This window comes from Gallus gallus, chromosome 17, assembly GCF_016699485.2.
Source record: "Gallus gallus isolate bGalGal1 chromosome 17, bGalGal1.mat.broiler.GRCg7b, whole genome shotgun sequence".
Lineage (NCBI taxonomy): Eukaryota > Metazoa > Chordata > Aves > Galliformes > Phasianidae > Gallus > Gallus gallus.
This window is the reverse complement of record NC_052548.1, coordinates 960430-979848: the sequence shown is the minus strand read 5'-3', so window position 1 is coordinate 979848 and position 19419 is coordinate 960430. Positions and strand designations below refer to the sequence as shown.

General features: G+C 54.3%; 1 protein-coding gene across 3 annotated transcripts in view; it reads left to right on the top strand.

Moving 5' to 3' along the window:
- The window catches only part of LOC427783 (dual specificity testis-specific protein kinase 1-like), a 24242-nt gene extending 4823 nt beyond the window's left edge, over positions 1-19419 (top strand). For 2 of the 3 annotated variants that reach the window (XM_046901805.1, XM_003642267.6), the window contains exons 2-9: positions 7496-7753; positions 9900-10021; positions 10163-10211; positions 10622-10771; positions 12643-12816; positions 12972-13055; positions 14794-14880; positions 15530-19419. In XM_046901805.1, the coding sequence (XP_046757761.1) occupies positions 7496-7753; positions 9900-10021; positions 10163-10211; positions 10622-10771; positions 12643-12816; positions 12972-13055; positions 14794-14880; positions 15530-15631 (1026 nt within the window). In that variant the 3' untranslated portion in view covers positions 15632-19419. Of the gene's footprint in view, positions 1-2344; positions 2426-7495; positions 7754-9899; positions 10022-10162; positions 10212-10621; positions 10772-12642; positions 12817-12971; positions 13056-14793; positions 14881-15529 lie in introns of those variants that run through there. The other variant, XM_046901806.1, reaches the window with a different exon arrangement.

Sequence of the window (19419 nt, the reverse complement as noted above, 5' to 3'; positions counted from 1 at the left end):
TGAGTAATTTGCTCTTAATGGGTGGCCTGTAAGGAGCAAGTGGGAGATGGGATGGTGAGAGCATGGTGCTGGCTGGGCAGCAAGGCAGGCCACCGTACCTGTAGCCTGTACTGCAATGAGAAGGGATTTGCCTGGGATTTACCACCGAAGCATAATAGGATCATAGAATGGCTCAGGTTGGAAGGGACCTTAAAGATCATCCATCCCCACCCCTGCCATGAGCTGGCTGCCCTCCCCAACTCAGGCTGCCCAGTGCCCCATCCACGGCCTTGGGCACCTCCAGGGATGGGGCACCCACAACTTCTTTGGGTAACCTGTTTCAGTCCAAGCACTCTCTGAATAAAAATTTATTCCTAACATCTAACCTAAATTTCCCCTCTTTTCATTAAAAGCCATTCCCCCTAGTCCTGTCACCATCTGCACATGTTAAAAATTGGTTCCCCTTCTGCTTATAAGCTCCCTTCAACTTCTGGAAGGTCTCCCTGCAGCCTTCTCTTCTCCAGGCTGAACACCCCCAGCTCCTCGGTCTGTCTTTGCAGGAGAGGTGCTGCAGCCTCTGAGTGTCCTCGTGGCCTCCTCTGGACCCGCTCCAACAGCCCCACGTCTTTCCTGTGCTGGGGGCCCCAGGCCTGGACGCAGTACTGCAGATGGGGCCTCACGAGGGCAGAGCAGAGGGGGACAATCCCCTCCCTGCCCGCTGCCAGCCCTCTGTGGGTGCAGCCCAGGGCGCTGGTGGCCTTCCGGGCTGTGAGCGCACACTGCTGCTCGTGTCCAGCTCTTTGTGCACCAGGACCCCCAAGTCCTTCTCTGCAGGGCTGCTCTCAAGGAGTTCTTCTCCCATCTGTACTCATATCTGACATTGTCCCAACTCAAGTGCAATACCTCACACTTGGCCTTGTTAAACCTCATTAGGTTTACATGGGCCCACCTTTCATACCTGTCCAGGTCCCTCTGGGTGGCATCTCTTCCTTCTATTGTATCAGCTGCACCACTCTGGTGCTGTCTGCAGACTTGCTGAGGGTGCACTCAATCCCATCATTTAAGTCATTGATCAAGATGTTCAAGAGTACTGATCCCAAGACAGACCCCCTGGGGAATGCCGCTCATCACTGGCCTCTGCCTGGACCATTTCCCCTTTCTCCTTTATCAGAGGGGGTGCGCTCTCTTTGTCTTTTATTTTTTGCCCAATGTACCTGCAGAATCCCTTCTTGTTACTCTTTGCATCGCTTGCATTTCTGCTGCTGGCTACAAGGATGGTGTACCCCAAACCGTCCCTGATTGGTAGGAGCAGTGTAGTTTGAAGTTGTAGCCTGGTTTGGCTGAGCATGGTCTCACTGGGCAGCTCTGCTTTTGCTGCTGCCCTGACTCTCCTCTGTGACGGCAGAGCTGGCTGCTCCTCTGCTTGGTGCTGCAGCAGAGGCATGCTCCTGGAGATGGTACTTACAGCTGCTGCTTAGCAACCATGTTTGCAAGACAGCAGTAAATGGGCTTTAAACCCTCTTCAGATCAGGTATCTAGAAGCCTTCAAGAGTCTTAATTATCGGTTACATCTCAATGCTGTCCTTTGCTCGGCAGCAGCTTTTGGTGGTGTGTTCTGCAGAATCACATGGCTGTGTGACTCCCAGGTGGCTGTGCAGCATCCTGTAAGGAAGGGACTTCTGTTGCTCCCCTTGTTAAGGATAGTTTTATAGGGTTAGAAGGGGCTGCAAGATGTGGCTGGGGTTTGGGGAGAGCTGGTCAATGCTCTCTTGATATCTGTAGCTGTGAGATGTTCCTTTGCACGTGTCCATACGCAGTGCCGGTACCTGCCCCCATTGCCACCAGCTGTGTCCCCTGTCCCAGCTGCCTCCATCTGGCGTGTGACCCAGATTTGGTTGGCCTGCCCTCAGCGGATAACCCCACTGGCTGCTGGGTGCTCTGGCCGCGGGGTTTGCAGTGCCCATTGCACAAGGAGGGGGGTTGCACTGATGATGCCCTGCGGGTCCACGGAGAGCCGGATCCTTACGGGGCCGGGCCGGGGCTCGGACAGGAGGCAGAGCCGGTGAGGAGACGTGAGCGGCTGCCAGAGATGGGAAGAGAAAGCACTCTCCTCAAGCTGGGGTTCCATGGGCTCTGGCTTCGTGCGAGTGCCGGGTAGTCCCGGTGCAAGGGTATGTACCGGTCCATGTACCGGTCGGGTCCGACAACGGCGTCCTCGTGAGGCAGACGCGTTACAGGCGCAGCGCGTCCGGGCTGGGGGTGCCGCTGCGCGCTCCTCGTCCCGGGGTGACCCGCAGCCCCCGCGCGGGGGGAACTCCTCCACCTCCGGGGGGCACGGAGGGAGGAGCCGCAGCCGGCAGTGCGTGAGGCGGGGCAGTGCCGCGCTGTGCCGCGCCGCGCTGCTCGGTCCGAGGAAGCGGGTGCGGAGGAGCTGCGGGGCGAGTGGGTGAGTGCCGGCCGTCACCCGGCTGCGGGCGGCCGCTGGTTAGTGATGCCTTGCCGGCTGGCGGCCTCGGGAGAGGTGATGCTGGGCTCGAGAGCCCGCTTTGTGCGTGGCCCCGGTGGGGCTGAGCTGGGCTGGACTGCAGTTCCCCGGCTGCAGCCCCTCCGTGCGGAGCGACGTCTCTGATACTGCATGGGGTTTTAATTTAAAGGCAGGCTGTGGGCAGTTTGGAAGGCTGGGGGAAGAAAGCTGGTACACAGGAAGGCCGTGGGGTTTGGGTTTTCTGGGACCGCAGCTCTGTGGCTCCTGCCCTGTCCGATGGTGGCTGAGAGGGCCACAGGTGATGGATGGAGACCTCTGGGCGCCGAGTGAAAGGTGGCACTGCTGGCGCTGCCTGCGATGCCAAGTGCACCGACAGCTCCGACCTGTGTCGGTGTGGTGTGATGAGTGGGTGAGTTTGGAAAGAGTCAGTGTGCTGTGAGTCTTCCTGGGATGATTTACCTTCTGTTTTCCCATCTCTTTGCAATAGTAAGGTCTTTGCAATCCAGGGCTAGAAAGGGTGTAGCTCACATCTGTGTGGAGCTGGCATTGCCTGAGGACTCAGTCTGCTTCAGTGTGTTGCTACAAAAACAGTCATCTCAGGTGCAAGTCTGTTCTCTGGTTGAGTTTCCATGGTCCTCTGCGATGGGTTGGTGCTCCTGGTGTTCGCTGCCTCTGCTGCTTCATGCAGAGCCTGAGAAAGCAGCTTGCTTGCCTTTAGAAATGTGTTCATGTGTTGTAGTGCAAATACTACTTGTTATGGATGGAAAAATTGGTTCAGTTGGGGTCAAGAGCGATTGGTTTCCCTAGCAGGGGTACCTGCCTTCTTTAAATGCTGCCGCTTGGAAAAATAACGTTTGAGATGCTTAACTGGATCTCAGCTTTATCTGCTGGATTTTTACCGTGGTCTTTCGTGGTCTGGAGTGTGGAACATGTGCTAGGGGGAACAAGCTTGGGGCACTTAAGGACCCTATTTAGAGGCAGCCGAGCGGCAGAGGCAGGGAGCAGATGCGTCTCGGCATGCCTCACCCCGGGGGGAGCTTTGCCCTTCCTCTCATGGTGGATCAGGCTTATCCCTTGCGCTGGAGCTGCCGCCTCAGGGTGGCACATGTATCCTCCGCTGGAGGCAGGGCTAGGAAACGTGAGTCCAATTCCCCCGGCAGTGCTGAATTGGGTTTTAACATTCAGTCGCCTGCTGTGCTGCGTGCCTGCTGCTGTTGCTGGGCTCCGTGTGGCCAGGCACAGCTTTCTGCCTCCTCTCTGCAGACCTTTGGCCTTTCTTTTTCCTTTAACAGCTGCAAATGTGGAGATGGGAGAAGTGGTCTGGGAAGGGAACAGGGTGAATGATCTTAACAGAACAGGTGCATTGTTTTTGCTTTAGGTTTTGCAGAACTTGATCATTGCTGAGCAGGGAAGGGCACTGGGGTCAGTGGGGCACATGACAAGGGTGTTTGTTATCCTTCGGTTTTGACTAGATCCAGTGGGTTGCTCATTGCTGTAGGCTCTTGAAAGTAAAGGCATAGAATCATTAAGGTTGGAAAAGACTTGTAAGATCAGCCAGTCCAACCCACTGCCACCAATCCTGCCCACTAACCATGTTCCCAATTGCCAATCTGGAACACCTCCAGGAACGGTGATCCCTGGGCAGCCTGTGCCAGTGCCTGACCACTCCTTTGGAGAAGAAATGTTTCCTAACATCCAACCTGAACCTCCCCGGCACAATTTGAAGCCATCACCTCTTGTCCTATCGTTGGAGGATGTAGCATGTTGCATTGCTGCGTCCTGAAGGCAATGGGAATTCATAATTTCTTAGTTGATGTGGGGCTGAAAGCCCATCTGGAGTCAAAGATGAGGCCTGGCAGATGCTCTTGCCCTGGTGCAAACATCCCTGGTTCCAGAGTGGCTCTGCAGGCACCAACACCCTGTGCTGTGCCCACAACTTTCCACATCCATCTCAGCTGCAGTGTGCAACTGTGTGGCTTTCCTATAGAAACAGGACAGTGACATGTCATGCAATGCTGTTCTTCCTTCCTGCCCATCCTGATGCAAACGGGGCTTTGGGCTAATATCAGCAGAGAGCCCTTTGTCAGGCAGGCACTGGGGATGGTGCAGTGCTGTGAGGAACAAATGAGTAATGAATGAATGATCTCCTGGAGGAGAACAGACACAGTGATAAACAGCATCTGCCCACCTGCAGGTTTCAAAGACCTTGGAAGCTTTAGCTTGGTTTATCATGCTCAGCATTTTCCCAGGAACGGCCTCAGAAGAGCAGGGTTGTGTGGTCCATTCCATTTGTCCCTGGCCCCAGTGCAGCCAGCGGCTGTGTTGGCCCCGTGGGGCCCTTCTTCCATCACCTACTGATAGAGGAGATGCAGCAGTCGGTGGGAGGTGGGTCCGTGTCAGCTGTCTGCTTCACCTGTCTTGTTCCCCCATCTCCGAGGGACAGATGTAGGTGTACCACAGGGCTCAGGTCCTCTCCCGAGCAGTGCCTTGGGCACTTCTGTCACCGAGCTCTTTTCTGATGGCTTTCCACCTGTAAAACCGAGTCACTCCCCACCCGGCTCCCAGGGAGCAAAGCCCTGTTCGTACCTCCTAAACATCCCCCAGACGGGGCATGTGCATCACAGTGTTTGGTGGTGGTCCTGTTCAGTGTTTTTAGTGGGAGTCATGTGGGATTGGCCTTGTGACTGCTGAGCTGTTACGGCATTTTTTCTTCCTTCTCCACCATTTCTGTTTCAAAGGGATCTGTGTGCCTCATCAGTCACCATTTTGCAAAGCAAGCTCAATCAAAGCCTTTGCTGCTGACTGTCCCGGGGAGTGTTTTCCTTTGATTTTTGTCACGTTTCTCTTCCTTCAAACCCCCCACAGGTTTCCCATCAGATGGGCAGTGGTTTGGCACTTTGTGTGCATGGGAAGTGCTGCTGGGAGGCATCCATGCAGGGACCTCCATAGGTGGTTTGGTAAATCTCTGCTGAAACTTGGTGTGAAACAGCTAAATTCTCCATGAAATAACACTGAAATAGTACCCGGATCCTTAACCTTGCTGGAAGCCAGACTGCATCTCAGCTGCCCTGAAATCTCAGTATGTTTGGACCTGAGGAGTATTTATTGGTTTTATGGAAACCATTTAAAGTGGGACTTGGTTCAGTGTGTGTAGATGTGTCCAAGCTGGGGATTGGTGGTCCTTGGAGGTGCCCAAGGCCACGCACGTGGCTCTGGGCAGCCTGATTGTGGGGGCACCCAGCCGACAGCAGGGGCATTGAACTGGATGGTCTTTAAGGTCCGTTCCAACCTGAGCCATTCTGTGACTCCATTATTGCTCTGTGGAGGAGGGGAGCACCCTGTTGCATCCTCTGCAGGCTGCCTTTGCGTGGAGCTCCTCCCTAACCACATGTGTGGAAGGGGGATTTGCGGCCTGGGGTTTGCAGGCTTGCAGGACAGCCAGGGTCTGTTGGGATGCTCGGGTGTCCCAGCACCTGTAGAAGGAGAAATCCCAGAGGAGGGCTGTGCCTCAGGTTTGCTTTGCAGAATGCGAGCAACTGTGCCCATGTAGTGCCCATCAGCCAAGCACACAGCTTTGGGTGCTCCAAACCCTTTGGGGATGCGCTCAGCCCTGCTGGCCTGAGAAAAGCCTCAATGCTCCACGTCCCCCACTCCCCTGGGTCCAAAGAAGCCGTGACATAAATCTTGGCATTTTGGAAGGCTGTTTTCTTCCCCAGCCTACTATGTGTCAGCCTTCATCTGGGGACAAACGCGTTTCTGGGAAGAAAATAAAGGCTTGGCTCCCACTCGCTGGCATAACGCTCGGGGCATCCCAGCTAGCCGAGGGCATTGTGGGGATTCTTCTGTGGACAAAGGGGCAATTGATGAACTGGGTCATGGCAGGAGGAGATGGTACGTGGGAAAAGCAGGGAACAGAGGGGGCTGTGGGAAGAACACCGTTCCCGTGGCAGGGGCAGCTCCCCGCAGCCTGCTTGGCTGGAGGGCTGTGTGTGCCTGTGTGGGCACCCTGCAGGCAGGGAGGGCGAGTTCCTGCCCTCACGCTCCCTTGGCAGCTCTCTCCTTGCATCTCAGCTGCAGGGCTGCAGGAGGGTGGGGAGGTTGGCGTGAGTGTTGCGGTGTGAGACCTGGGACGGGAGCCTGGGGAGGGCAGAGCTTCCTTGGCTTCAGCTGGAAGCTTTGGAGAGTCACCCTTCTGCCGACTTGTCTTCTTTGGTTATGGTCTGAGCATGTTCTGAGAGGGGAAAATGCTCAGACAGCTCTATTGAGCACCGGTGGCTTGCGAGGTAGTTTTTGCTCAGACGTCAGCCTCAGAATCCCATTTTCCACTTCCCCTGTATTTGTCTTCCCTGCATCTGGGGGAAAGCGATGCAGCGGGGAAGTAGGGGTGGCACTGCTTCGGAGGTCTGAATATGGTCCTGACAAAGGCAGAAAGGGCCTGGGGGGAGAGGGCTGTCGAGAAAGTGTAAGTGGAGAAGTGAGACAATTTAATAGAGGGATCTGGGGATTTAGAGACAGATTTGGGATACACAGAGAGGCAGGGAGTTACTGGGGCGTTTCCCCCTAATGTCATTCCTAGGGCTTCTAATGGACAGAGGGCACCCACTGAGCCAGGACCCTTTTAAGGTCCACGTTGTGCATTGGCACGCTGAGGAGAAGGCCTGTCTGGAGGTCTGCAGTAATGAATGTGGCGTTCGTCAGTGCCACATGACCTGCGTTAGGAGCACAGTTCCGATGCGGTGGCTTGTAGCCCAGTGTGAGGTGGTCAGGTCAGGCAGTGTTCCCCAGGTTTTCCTTGGGCTGCAGCTGTTCTGGACCTGCAGAAGGTATGAGTGAATGTATGTTAATGTGACATCTTTAAATTCTCGTCTGAAGGAGTCTGAATGCAGCCTACCTGAGGCAGGCCTGAGCCCAGAGCACCTCATCGCAGAGATAGTGCCCGTGGGCGACGTGTGCTCTGGGGCGCAGCGTGGCATGGCGTGTCTGCTCTCCCTCTGTTCTTGCGGCTTTGTCCAGCTCTGTTTCCCTGTGCAGGAGTTGGGTTGGAGCACACGCGCTGCCGTCGGCTCCGCGCGGAACGCACTGCATTTCAGCTGCTGCCCCGCGATGTGCGAGGCGGGGCTGCTGGCGCCGGAGCCCTCCGGGGTGGCGCGGCACTATGGCGAATCGTCGGACACCTGCTGCCACATGGACCGCTGGCAGAGGCTGCGCACGGCCGTCCGGAGGCTGGAGTTCTGGGAAAGCTTCAGCGCCGAACTGGTTGGGAGCGGCTTCTTCTCCAAGGTGTACAAGGTGAGAGTGCTGGGCCGGCCGGGGCGGTGAGGCGGCTGCTCTGGGAGGACTCAGAAATGGGGGAGAGCAACTGTATGTGGTCTGGGAGCGATAGGACAAGGGGGGATGGCTTTAAGCTAGAAGGGGGTGATTGAGGTGAGATGTGAGCTGGAAATCCTTTACTCAGAGAGCGTCTTTAACCCTCTCTCAGGAAGCACAGAACCAGTGTGCCACTCGCTTTGCTCCTCTCCCTCTCCAGTGCTGCTCTTCAGCCCAGAAGTGCTGTAGCATCGCACCACTGCTCATCTTGGGGGGGTGGATGGGGCCTGGAGCTCCTTCCCTGCAACCCTCAGTCATCTCTTTGAGCAGCAAAAGGAGGAGAAGACCTAGCAAGTGAGGCAGCATCTCAGAGAGTACAGTGCCCCCGGTTCTGCCCACATCCTCCTCCTCCCCATCGTGGCTGCTGGCACAGAGCTTGTTTGCTGGGATGTGGTACGGATCCAGTGGAGACAAGCTGGGTCTGGCTGCACCGGTGCCTTTACCTTGGTCAGCTGCAGCTGGAGATGTGGGTTTTGAGTGAAAATGCAATGACTTTCCACAGTAGAAGGTGAAAAGGAAATGTCAAAAAGTAAAGTTGGAGTGAAATGTTGTGGCTCACATAGAAGACAGTGGAGGAGGACTTGGAATAAGGCAAGGCCTTTGTTGGGACTTGACATTTGCTGGGGACTGAGCATCACCGCTGCTGGACGCTCTGGTTACCGGCGTTCCTCTGGGGTCGGGCAGTCTCAGCTCTGAGCAGCAGCGCTCCTGCTGGGAAGCACCACAGGGATGGATGGCCAGAGGGCCCTCTGCCCACAGCTGCTGTTTTCCAAAGTGCTCCCCCGGCACGGACACCAGCTCCTGGCCCTGCGGTGCTGGCACAGAGGGGTTGCATGCTGCCTGTGCTGCCCTTGTCCTCTGGTTCAGCCTGCACTTGGGGTCCCTGGTGTGCAGGCTGGCTGTGCACGGACTTGCATGTGCACAGGGATTCAGGCTGAGAGGTCTGGCACGGCCTTCTGCTCAGGGAACGATGCACTGCATGGCTGCCATTTGGGGCAGGCTGAGGGATGCTCTGGGTTGGCAGGAACCAAACGCTGGGGCCGTGTGCTTGGAATAGGCCTCTGCAGGAGGCTGGTGTCACCTGAAGTCTGATTCCTGGTGACTTGGGCTGGGCAGCTCCAGTTTGGAAGAAGGAAAAACAGCTTTGCACCCCACTGAAGACACACATTGTGTGAGACCCTGTGGGCTGAACTTCAGCTGTGATCCATTGCATCTTTTGTATTTACAGCTGTGTGGTTATGGCTAATAATTGGTGACACCTGAGAAGCAAGTCGGTGTGGTGACAGTGTCCCATCAGGGGATGCTGTCAGAGCCCTGCTCCCTTTTTGGCCTTTGCAGACTGCTGCCAGGCTGTGTTCTATCAGGAAGGAGGCAGCAGCTTGCGTTACTTCTGAGATGATTTGTTTTGTGGTCCTGGTGGTAACTAAGACTAAGCCTTTCACTCCTTTCAGCTCAGCAAGGTCTTAACATGCAGCTCTGTGTTCTCCTCACCTCTGCTGGTCACCTTAGCCATAAAGCAGACATAAAGAGAGCAGTGGGTGATGCTATGGGACTCAGACTGCTGCTGTGAAGCCACCTCAGGCTGTGTTTGAGCTATTCCACTATCAAAACAAACAAAAAAGCCCCAAAGCTCTAAGTGAGAAGTGGAATGTAGGCTCAGGTGGCAGTGGGGACGTGCAGTGTGAGCAGCAGTGATGAGATCCAGGCAGGAGGGAGAGGGGGAGATGGACAGGTGGGGCACTGCAGTAAGGGGAGGGGAGAAGGTCAGCTCTTCAGTAACTCAGTGTGGGTTGAGAAACTGCTCCAGCCAAAGTGACTCAAATTTTGGCTGAGTGTTCTGGTGTGCTGGGGCAGGAGGGAGCTGGCTGTCCCCAGTCACCACGTCAGGTGTTGCAAAGTGAAACTGGTGTGGGAAGGACAGCACCTTGCCCTTTGCTGGTGGCTGTTGAAAGCTCTGGGCAGCAGGGAAACAAGAGCCAGAGCTTTGGCTGGGAAGGTGTGCAGCTGTCTGGAGGGGCTGGCAGACACCTGGAGGCTGACACATGTCCTGCTCCACCCTTGGCTCCAGGTGACCCAAGCTGCTGCTTGTAAAGTGATGGTGGTGAAGATCTACAAGAACGATGTGGACCAGGAGGTGATAGTGCGTGAGATCAGCCTGCTGCAGAAGCTGTCCCACCCCAACATCGTCAGGTGGGCATGACCTCTGGCCATGAGCAGGGGCACTCGTGGGGGCTGGAGCTGCCTCAGTGTCTCTGTGGCAGTTTTGTGGGGAGGGATCGAATGGAACCTTGATGGCTTGTTTTCTTTGTTTTGGTGCATCCTTCTGCTTAGGTACCTTGGGATATGCGTAAAGGATGACAAGCTGTACCCAATTCTGGAGGTAAAAGTTTATTGCCTTTAAGTGTGCTTTGGGCAGGCAGAGAGCTGTGAGTGACTTCGGATGAGCAGACTGCCTTGAGGAGGCTTCTGGTCCGCTCTGCCCCACAACCTCTCACGGCTGGAGCTGGGCACAGGCACTATGAGGCGGTGAGGTTCAGGCAGAGTGGCCATAAAGGGTTTTGTGGTGGCCCAGTACCACCAGAGAACCAGGACAGGCCAGTGTGGGGGAGCAGAGGAGCAGGTGTATTGGGATGCAGCCTGGCAGTGCCTTTGAGGTGGCTCTGACACAGTGTTGTGGCCGAAAGGAAAGCCTGGGCTGACACTGGGATGCCTTATTTTGTTCCTACACCTGGGGGGCTCCAGGACACCCTGCGTCCAGCTGCACAGGTGCCACCTTTTGTCTGTTCACAGTATGTGAATGGGGGCTGCCTGGAGGAGCTCCTAGCCAGCAAAGACATCGCTTTGTCATGGAAAGAGAAAGTGGACTTAGCTTCTGACATCACCAGGGGTATGATCTACCTGCACTCCAAGAACATCTACCACCGAGATCTCAACTCCAAGGTACACAGCTGGAAGGGAGCTGCGTTGGGGGACCCCACAGTGGCCATGTAGGGCAGTGACCTGGAGAGCTCAGGTTGTGGGTCCTCTGCTCCATACGAATAGCGCTGTGGGCAAGGAAGATTTCTTGGTAAAACCTGCCATGGCACTGTATTTATTGCTTCCCAAGGAGGAGGCCCAGACAGAGAGAAAAATACATTCCTCCTAATGTTATTGCTGTAAGAAAAGGAACTAAATGCAAACATGTGCAATGCAAACATGGTATTCTCTGCCTACAGTTGCAAGGGAAGCTCTGCCAGATGTACATGTTTTCCTTCTTTTGCCCTCCACTTCTTTTTTCCCTCCTTTGCCCTGATCTGCTGCTGCTTGATGGAGACAAGAACAGTACTGTGGCTTTGTCACTGTCGGGTTTGTCGGTGGGCACAGGGCTATGGTGAGGCCTTTCCTCTGACACCGATGTGGCAGTGGGAATGCGGTGAGGCCATGACTTTTTGATTTCCCTTCAGCAAAAGCTGCACAGCAAGCATGAGCTGAGGGGTTGGCCATTGGCCTGGTGTGTCTGACCTCAGTGATGCACAGATGTGGAGCCCTCAGGTGCTCGCAGTCATTGCTGGGTGGTTGGTGGTGTATCTCTTACACACTATTTTTGTTAGAGCTCTGTGAGCTTGGTAAGGGAAACTGAGTTATTGGTGGAGCTTGGCAGTGTGGAAGCCATTCAAGCAGTACAGTTCTGAAAGACATCAGTACAAGAAGCAAACCTATCTTTGTAACCTCAGACCGTTTGCTTGTTTCTGTTCCAAACCACGAAGCCACAAAATTCAGGAAAGACAAGGCAGTAGCCCAGTTTGCTTTGACCACAGCTTACCTGCTGTGTGAGCTCTGAAGCCATCTGAGGTGCAATTTCCCATTTGGTGATGACCGATGAGCTCAGAGCCTGCTTGTGGAAAGCAGAGAGTGCTGGTGGGCTGCACCTCACCTTTCAGTGTCACTGCAGAGGTGCAGCCCTGGAAGAGATTTGTACTGGAGAAACCTGGGAAACCTGCTGGGAGGGGGGCTGAACTGATGGGAACCTTTACCTTGTGTCTGGTTGTTAGTGAGAACCGGAGCCATCTGCTAAAAGAGGCAAGATTTAAGTTAGATGTGGGGTAAATCCTTTACCCAGAGGGCAGCGAGGCCCCAGCACTGCTGCCCAGAGCTCTGGGTGCCCATCCCTGGAGGTACCCAAGGCCGTGGATGGGCCCTGGGCAAACTGAGCTGAGAGGCAGCCAACCCACGGCAGGGCTGGGGCTGGGGCTGTGAGGGCCGTTCCAATTGGAGCCATTCTCTGTTTGCAGTTTCTGCTGGCTCCGTGGGAGCAGGTGCCAAGGAGTAAAACCCAGGGATCTGAATAGGTTAAAGTCACTGGGGTTTTTCTGAAACCTCAAGATAGTTTTGTAGAAATTCCTTCAGAAGGCATTATTAGGGGTGTACAGCTCTGCGCAGTGAGTAGGGCGGTGGCTGTGATTTGCCTGCCTTGGGCTGACTGAGCAAAGCTGATGCGTGTTTCTAGGCCTCTTTCAGATGAAAGGGTGTGGATCACCGTATCCATATCACGTGCCTTTGGGAATCTCAGTGCAGATGTGTCAGGATGAGGCAGCGCTGAGGGTCGCGTGGTGCCAGGCAGACTGCACTGTGAGGGCACGGGGTGGGCAGTGAACTGATGGAGATGGGCTGAGGAACAGCTCTTTCCCACCACTTCTGGCTTTGGATGTGATCAGCTCAGCTCTGGCCTGCGCTGCACGCTCAGGTTGCGGCCTGTCGGGGCAGCGGGGCTCTGTAGTAGCCGGCCCCTTCCCTGGCACATCCCACGCCGTGTCCCCATGGTCTCCTTTCAGAACTGCCTCATTCGAGTGACGCCACGTGGCCGCGAGGCGCTGGTGGCGGACTTTGGGCTGGCCAGAGAAGTGGTGGAGCTGCCTGTGCAGTATGCAGAGAGGAAGCTGTCCCTGGTGGGCTCTGCCTTCTGGATGGCTCCTGAGATGCTGCGGGGAGAGCCCTACGACCGGAAGGTACGGCACCACTTCCAGCTCCTGGCTCATCAGCAGAGCTCCTGTGCGAGACGGCGGGCATCCCCTGATGGAGGAACCTGCTGCTGTTGGTGCTCCTCTTTCCTGTAGTTTGCCTTCTGTCATGCCTGAGCCCACCTCTCCCATCCTTCTTGCAGGTGGATGTGTTTTCCTTTGGCATTGTGCTCTGTGAAATTCTGGGCAGGATCCCAGCGGATCCCGAAGTACTTCCCAGAACTCAGGTAATAATTCCCACTGCCAAATTTAACAGCATTTTCTCCACGATTCTGGACTGAAGCTTCTCTCTGGGCCATGTGGACTTGCACGCATGTATGTGTGCACACTGAGGTGTCACTCCGGAGTTTTAATTGTGAGGAAATCTGATGAGAAAGTGTTCAGTACACAAACGGAATCAAAATTCTGGTTGCACCAACAAAACGAAAAGCAACTTTTTGTTTAGAGGTCTTAATTCCAAATGCTCCGTTTTGCATTGGCATTTCAACATCTACACTGAAGCAGCAAATGAAACACAACCGTCATCACAGGAGTATGTAGGTTGATCTGAAAGTAATGCCTCCTATTCGTTTCCGTGGAAATTTAAATAGATGCAGTGAGCATAGCAACACTGTTTGATAGAGCAAATTCTCAGCTACAAAACACTGTTTTTCAGTGTAGCAGCACCATTAGCTCTGCATTTTTGCCAGCAATGAACAAGAGGTGCATACTGTGCTATACAAACCCACACCAGCGGAGGTGACCACTGTCGCTGTCACCACTGCTGAAATGCACCACCCACCCCTCACTGTGCTCACATAGACTCTTTGATCTCCATCAGCATTCACAAGTGTCAGTGAATGGCATCCATTGGCATTTTTTCTGCATGGAGGAATTCAATTCCATATATTTTCTCCATATGCACTCCCAGGTCAGGTGCCATTCTGCCAAAGTGCCCTCTGCTGCCATCTGTCACACAGCAACAACACAATGGGATATTGGTGGGGAGGTTCAGCCTCTGCTGCCATCCCACCAACATCTGTTTCTGGCACTGTGGGCCAATATAATAAAACAGGAGGCAGTACTTTCAGATCAGCCTTACTGTATTTTCAGATTCATTGAGGCTAATACATAGGTTATGTGGAGACAGTTGGCTTCTCTAGAAATGTGGCCTTTTTATTTCAATATTTATATTTCCCTCCTCCAAAGTGAGAAAGGGAAGCATTTTCCACAAGAGTGAAAAATCCAGTGAGAAAAGAGCAGATTGCTGCTTTCCATGAAGAGCAAAGACCCCATAGTGCTCAGAGATTCCTTCACGCTGCTGTGAGGCTGAAGAGGAACAAACGCTCCCTCTGCATTTGCAGGGAGAGGAGAATGACCAAGCAGGGACACCTCGGGGGACTGAGCTGTAGCTATGGGAACAGCTGGTGAATCCCATGGTTCTCAGTAGCTATTGGAAGCCTGGATGGTCTGCAGCCCAGTGATGGGTCCTCCACATGCTGGTTCTGCTTTGTGCTGGTGGTTGCTGAGCTCTTCCAGGAGGACACGGTGCACTGCAGGAGAGCACAGAGCCAGCAGAAGGGTGTTGCTACATCTCCCTGTTCTGTTAGTGGTGACTGTGCCCTCCTGGCAGAGCTGATAGTTCCCTGGTACCTTTGCAGAGCCATCAGGAAGACAGCTGTGATAGAGACCCTAAAAGCTTTAATCTATGAATGTAGAATCATAGCATGGCTTAGGTGGGAGGGGACCTAAAAGGTCATCCAGATACTCCTTCTGCCTTTTATCCTGGTGGCTGGGAGGTGAAAGGATGGCATTCCAGCTAAGAGGAGTGTAAAACCCAGACAAGCCCCATCTCCATAAGTGAGGGGTAGGTGGGACACACTTGAACAGGAGAACAAGAGAGGAGCCTGTTTTCCTCCTTTTCCTGGGGAGGCCCCATCCCTCCTGCCAGGCTGACTGCTGCCCCACGCTCTCCCCTTCCCTCAGGACTACGGCCTGGATGTCGCTGCCTTCTGCAGGATGGTCAGCGGATGCCCCCGGCAGGTGCTGGACCTTGCTGCCTGTTGCTGTCGGGTGAGTCCTGCCTGTTCCTCGTGAGTAACTTACCCTGAGTCAGAGCACAAGTGGTGCAGTAACTGGCTGTGATCTGTGTGTGGGTGTTGTAGCTCTGACAGACATCCCCCGAAGCGAGGTGTTTGGTGACGGCCTTTGCTAAAGTGTTGCTGGGACTGCTCTGTGCCCAGGTTGGAGTGGGGGCTGGTGTGGCTCTTCCAGGGCTGGGCAGCCTCAGGGCAGCACAGTGGGATGACCTGGACTAAGGGGTGCCCCCACTATGTCACTGGGTTTTCTCTTGTAAGGAGTGCGTGGAGATCTGGACCTCACTGTCCTTCAAAAGGAAAAGGCATGAACTCCAGCCTTGGGAACACCCCAGTGGCACTAGGAGGACTGGGGAGGAGACATCTCCCCCTGCCCCTTAGCCTTTCCCCTGATCCTGCTCTGCTCAGGCTGCCTTTGGGCTGAGCAGTTCTCACACACCACTGACATCAGGAGACGTCAGGCCAGCTTTTCAGCGTGTGATGCCAGAAAGGTCTGTGTGCAGGTGCACAGTCTGGGCAGTTCTGGTGCTGGGTGAGTGCTGTTTGGCCGTGGGGGACCTGGGAGAGCTGTTGCACTGTACCCACCTGTCCGAGATGTTCTCTTCAGTTCTCCCTTCTCATTCTAGGTGGAAGCATTTAAGAGGCCGTATTTCTCCGATATCCTGGATGAGTTGGAAGACATTTCAGAGAACCTGGAGCCCAGGAGGGACAATCCACTTTCGAGCTGAGCTGTGGGCCCCCTGCGAAGCCCAAAGGGTGGACTGTAAATGGAGGGTCAGAAGCAAAGAAAGAAGGTGGAGAATGGAAGAACTAAGTGACCCACTGGTATTTAATTATAGTCTCAGTCTCTAATTTCCAAGATTGACAAATGGAGAGGAGACTTAACCAAAGTCTTATCTGAGGTTTTTAACAGATGTAATTCAGACAGCAAACAGCCTTTGTTTGTTTGCTTGATAAAAGTAAATGATCCTGGAGGGCAGGTCAGGGACCTGGATTCTCTTTGAGGATGCTTTCCAAATCCTCTACAGAAATGCAGCCCTCTCTTGCTTCCCCATGCTCCTTGAGTTTGGGGCCTTCCCCTTCCACGTCCCCTCTGTCCTTGGGGAACCTCTGTGGGGGCTGGGATCCCTTTGGAGCAAAGCTGGGGGCTTTGGGGCACACAGAGAGCCTCAGAGTTGCCTTACACTTCAAAGCCTTAAAACCCTCCTTGGGTAGCCTTGCAGAGATGGCTGCATTGTGTAGTGATGCTGATGGGATCCTGACATGTGCATGGGGCACACCAGCATCCGGCGAGGTTTTGGGGAGCAGTGTGGAAGGTGTGCCTCACCACGGTGTGAGCCCACCAACCAATATCTCCTCTCAGAACTGGTGCTGTGCTCTGTCCCAGCACTGCAACTATCTGGATTTCTCCCCACAGCCCTCTGTCAGGGTCTGGAGGTGGGAGAGGTGCACCTCTCATCCTCCCACAGATACCTGCCTTCAGTTCAGCTGGTTGCTGGGCCTCATTGGGAGGGACGTGTCCTACTTAGGACCGAAATGTCTGTGGTTGTCAGTAGGTGCGATGGCTGTGTGGTGGTGGAGCTGTCTCTCTCTTCGTGTAGAATGTAAGCTCTTGGAGTAGGGGCCCTTTGTGCACCAAAAAGCATTTGTAGATTGTATAATGAGGTGTGCAAATAGCATTGTAGATCTACACGTGGTCATCTCAAGCTCTTGGGTAGAATTTGGTGTCACATGTGGCCCACTGTCTCTGTGCCCTGGCACCCACACAAAGGAGCAGTGGTAGTGCCGAGACGGATGTTGTGGTGGAGTGCAGTGTTTTCAGCAGAGATTCCTCATGATAAGGAACATGAGACGCACTGAATGGCACCAGGATCATTGGCTCAGCCACGTGTCCAGAGAACCCTCCATCGCTGGAGCTACCGCTGTGCTTCTCTGGGCTGTGACGGCTGTGCACAGGAAACCTGCTCAGCAGTGACACACAGCAGCAAACAGCTTCCTGCTGCGGAGTGCTACCAGTGGGAGGAGCGAAGCCTCGGGAAGCAGGAGATCAAAAAGGATGGAAGCTTTTCAACCTGGTGGAAGGCAGAGTTCCTGCTTTTTGATTTGGAGTGAAACAGACCACAAAGGCCGTGGAAACAGCACTGATACACCTTTGTGTCTCCAGGGGCAGCCAGCCACCACAAGCACTGCAGTTGTTCCTTCTCTGCTGTGGGCTTGCCCCAGACCATCAGCACTGTCCCCAGTACTTGGACATGGTGTGAGGGTCACTGTGAGCTGGGAACCATCCCTCGTGGGCCATTGGGATATCCTGGAGGCAGAGAGCAGCAGTTGGACGCAGCTGGGCTGGGTTATGAAGCTCAGAGCAGGAAATGACACTTTCTGTCTGCTAGCGTCCGTATGGCTGTGAGACTGCATCTGCTTGGCATCCTGAGGGCAGCCACGGGTGGGTGCAGAGCTGTGTTTCTGCTAGGCTTTCTGCCTGCCCCATCTGCTCCTATGGAAGGGACATCCAGCCCCATTCTGAGTCTCAGGTGGCAAAGGAGATCTTTGCTAGAAGGACATGTGGTGCTGCTGCTGCTTGGCTCCATGGCCATTTCATCCTGTGCAGAGTGCTGCTGCTGAAGCACAGCACCAAACACAATGAACATCTTCATGCTCTGTCAGCACAACTGGCAGGATAAAATCTTGGTGAAACTGTTAGCTGTGAGAAAGTGGTGCTTTGCCTGTGGTGCCACTTGGTGCCTGTGGTGTGGGGCTCCTTACAGCACTCTATTGCTTCAGCTCGGGGCACAGCAGCAGCACAAGCAGCACAAAGGTCAGTGGGTTCACCTTTTCCATCCCAGTGGCCCATTATGAGCTGAAGGGACTGAAACACAGTGAAATGACTTCTTTTCCCCCGATGCAGCTTGTTTTGTGCTGACTCATAAATGGCACTGATTATTCTTCAATGCAGCTGCCTTACAAGGACAGCTCAGAAAATCAGAGGGAGATGTTTTCACTTCGACCACCACATCCAATGCATCCAAATGCAAATTGTATGGAGGTGCTGAAGCTGTTTTATTACATTCTCATGTGAACAGTCATTGGTGTTAGGTAGGAAGGAGGTCTCTCCTTCCAAAGCCCCATCCCTTAAAGTTTGTCACCTTTCAGTTCTGGCTGTGAAATCTTGGGCACATGGAAGAACTGCTATGTTCCTCCCTGCAAAGAACTGCTGTGGAGCCCCTGGGTGCTGGCAGCAGTCCCACGGGTGTTGGGCTGTCCCAGATACTGCACAGGAGTATCTCTGGAAGTGGCTGTCACTGGCCACAGGGCTGCTTCCCCTTTTGGCAGGTTGTTCACCAGCCAGCCATCAGAGCTGCTTCCAGCTGCTCACCTCCTGGCTCCCTGCCCTGGAGTGAAGGCAGAAAGCAGCTCTTCATCTCATCCTCTGGCCTTGCCCATGATGAATTACACCAGGGGGAAGGAACATCAGGAGGAACCCAGGGATGCTGTCGTTCCTGGGCTTCAGGGCCGCTCCTTTCCAGAGCTGCTGAAGAGCAAACACAAAATGCAAACCTGATTCTTGAGCTTTCTGGGACACAGAAAAGCTCTGAGGTGAGCAGTGACCAGGATCAGTCACAGAATGACTGGGGCTGTTCTGCTTTTCTTCTGGGGAGACTCATGGGAAGAGGACAGCTAGCAAGAGGGACTAGGTGGCATGCTGGCAGTTTTGGGGGTATGTTCCTTTAGGGCACATCCATTATGACATCTCAAGACTCCTCCCTGCACCTTCCCGTGCTGTCAGGTGTAATGGAGGTACAAGAACCACTCTTGGAGGAGAGGTGGGATCTTTGGGTTGGGCACTGTGACAGTAACCAGACCTTGGAGGCCGCATGGAGGCACGTGCTCTTCCTCAATCTCCAGTTACAGCAGTGCCCTGTGTGCTTGGGGTCTGCTTCCTTCTCCTCACCACATCTCCCTGCAACTCCAAGCAGCAGAACCTTTGCTATGTGGCTTCTTTAGGGTCACTGTACCCCAGACTGCATGAACTTCACTAAGTTCCAAATAACTACAGAGGAAATCCATGTGGACTAGTGTATATGGGACATGATGTGCGTCTCCCCACAGGGATAGATCCTGACCTACTGCTTCGGTTCTTCCTGGCTGGAGTCTGTGCAAGCCCTCTCCATGACTGCTGTAGCTATGGGACTTGGGGAGGGCCATAAAGCCCTGAGGACCCTCTCCTCCACACACCTGTATCACCACAGGGAGCGCTTTCCTGCCTTGCAGACGAGACTGCACTGCCAACTCACTGTGCTGGCTGAGGGATGCAGGAGAGTGTCATTTTCCAGCCAGGTGCTTCCCACCTCCCCCAGCACTGGTGGTGGTGTGGGCACGAGGAGCTGGGAAGGGACAGCCCCAGCACAGTTAATCTTGGGGGTCAGCTTGCTACACAGTTGTGCACTAAGTGTGATAAATCTGGAATCCTTCAGAACTCACACAAATAAATACTCTACTGATTGATGTGTCACTGTAA